This window comes from Cystoisospora suis (assembly GCF_002600585.1).
Source record: "Cystoisospora suis strain Wien I chromosome Unknown contig_2877, whole genome shotgun sequence".
Taxonomy (NCBI): domain Eukaryota; phylum Apicomplexa; class Conoidasida; order Eucoccidiorida; family Sarcocystidae; genus Cystoisospora; species Cystoisospora suis.
In genome coordinates, this window is record NW_027155673.1 from 16,461 (window position 1) to 16,746 (window position 286).

The following is a 286-nucleotide window of genomic DNA, read 5'->3' on the forward strand; positions in this document are numbered from 1 at the left end:
GGATCAAGCGACAATTATGATTCGATCGATGGCGAAGGAGCTCTACAGCACTCTCTTCGATTATATCGTCAAAAGTGTAAATAAGCAAATCCAGTTCGATACGGACTCCAAGCCATGGATTGGAGTAAGCTTCCCTTCACTCCTACTACTTCGACTCTCTCTTCATCATCGATCTTCTTTTTCAGAGAAAGTTCTCTCTAAAGAAGTGTTAGCTAAACGACATGTAAAGAGTCGTACCAACTTCCTCCACGCACGACGATAATGCCCCACAAGGATTTGGCGACTC

At 44.1% G+C, this 286-nt stretch overlaps 1 protein-coding gene across 1 annotated transcript in view; it reads left to right on the forward strand.

Annotated features, from left to right (window-relative positions):
• The window catches only part of CSUI_005856 (myosin h), an 11,571-nt gene that overhangs the window by 8,284 nt on the left and 3,001 nt on the right, over positions 1–286 (forward strand). Inside the window, exon 7 of the mRNA XM_068066024.1 lies at positions 2–124. Within this exon, the coding sequence (XP_067922000.1) occupies positions 2–124 (123 nt within the window). The remainder of the gene's footprint in view (position 1; positions 125–286) is intronic.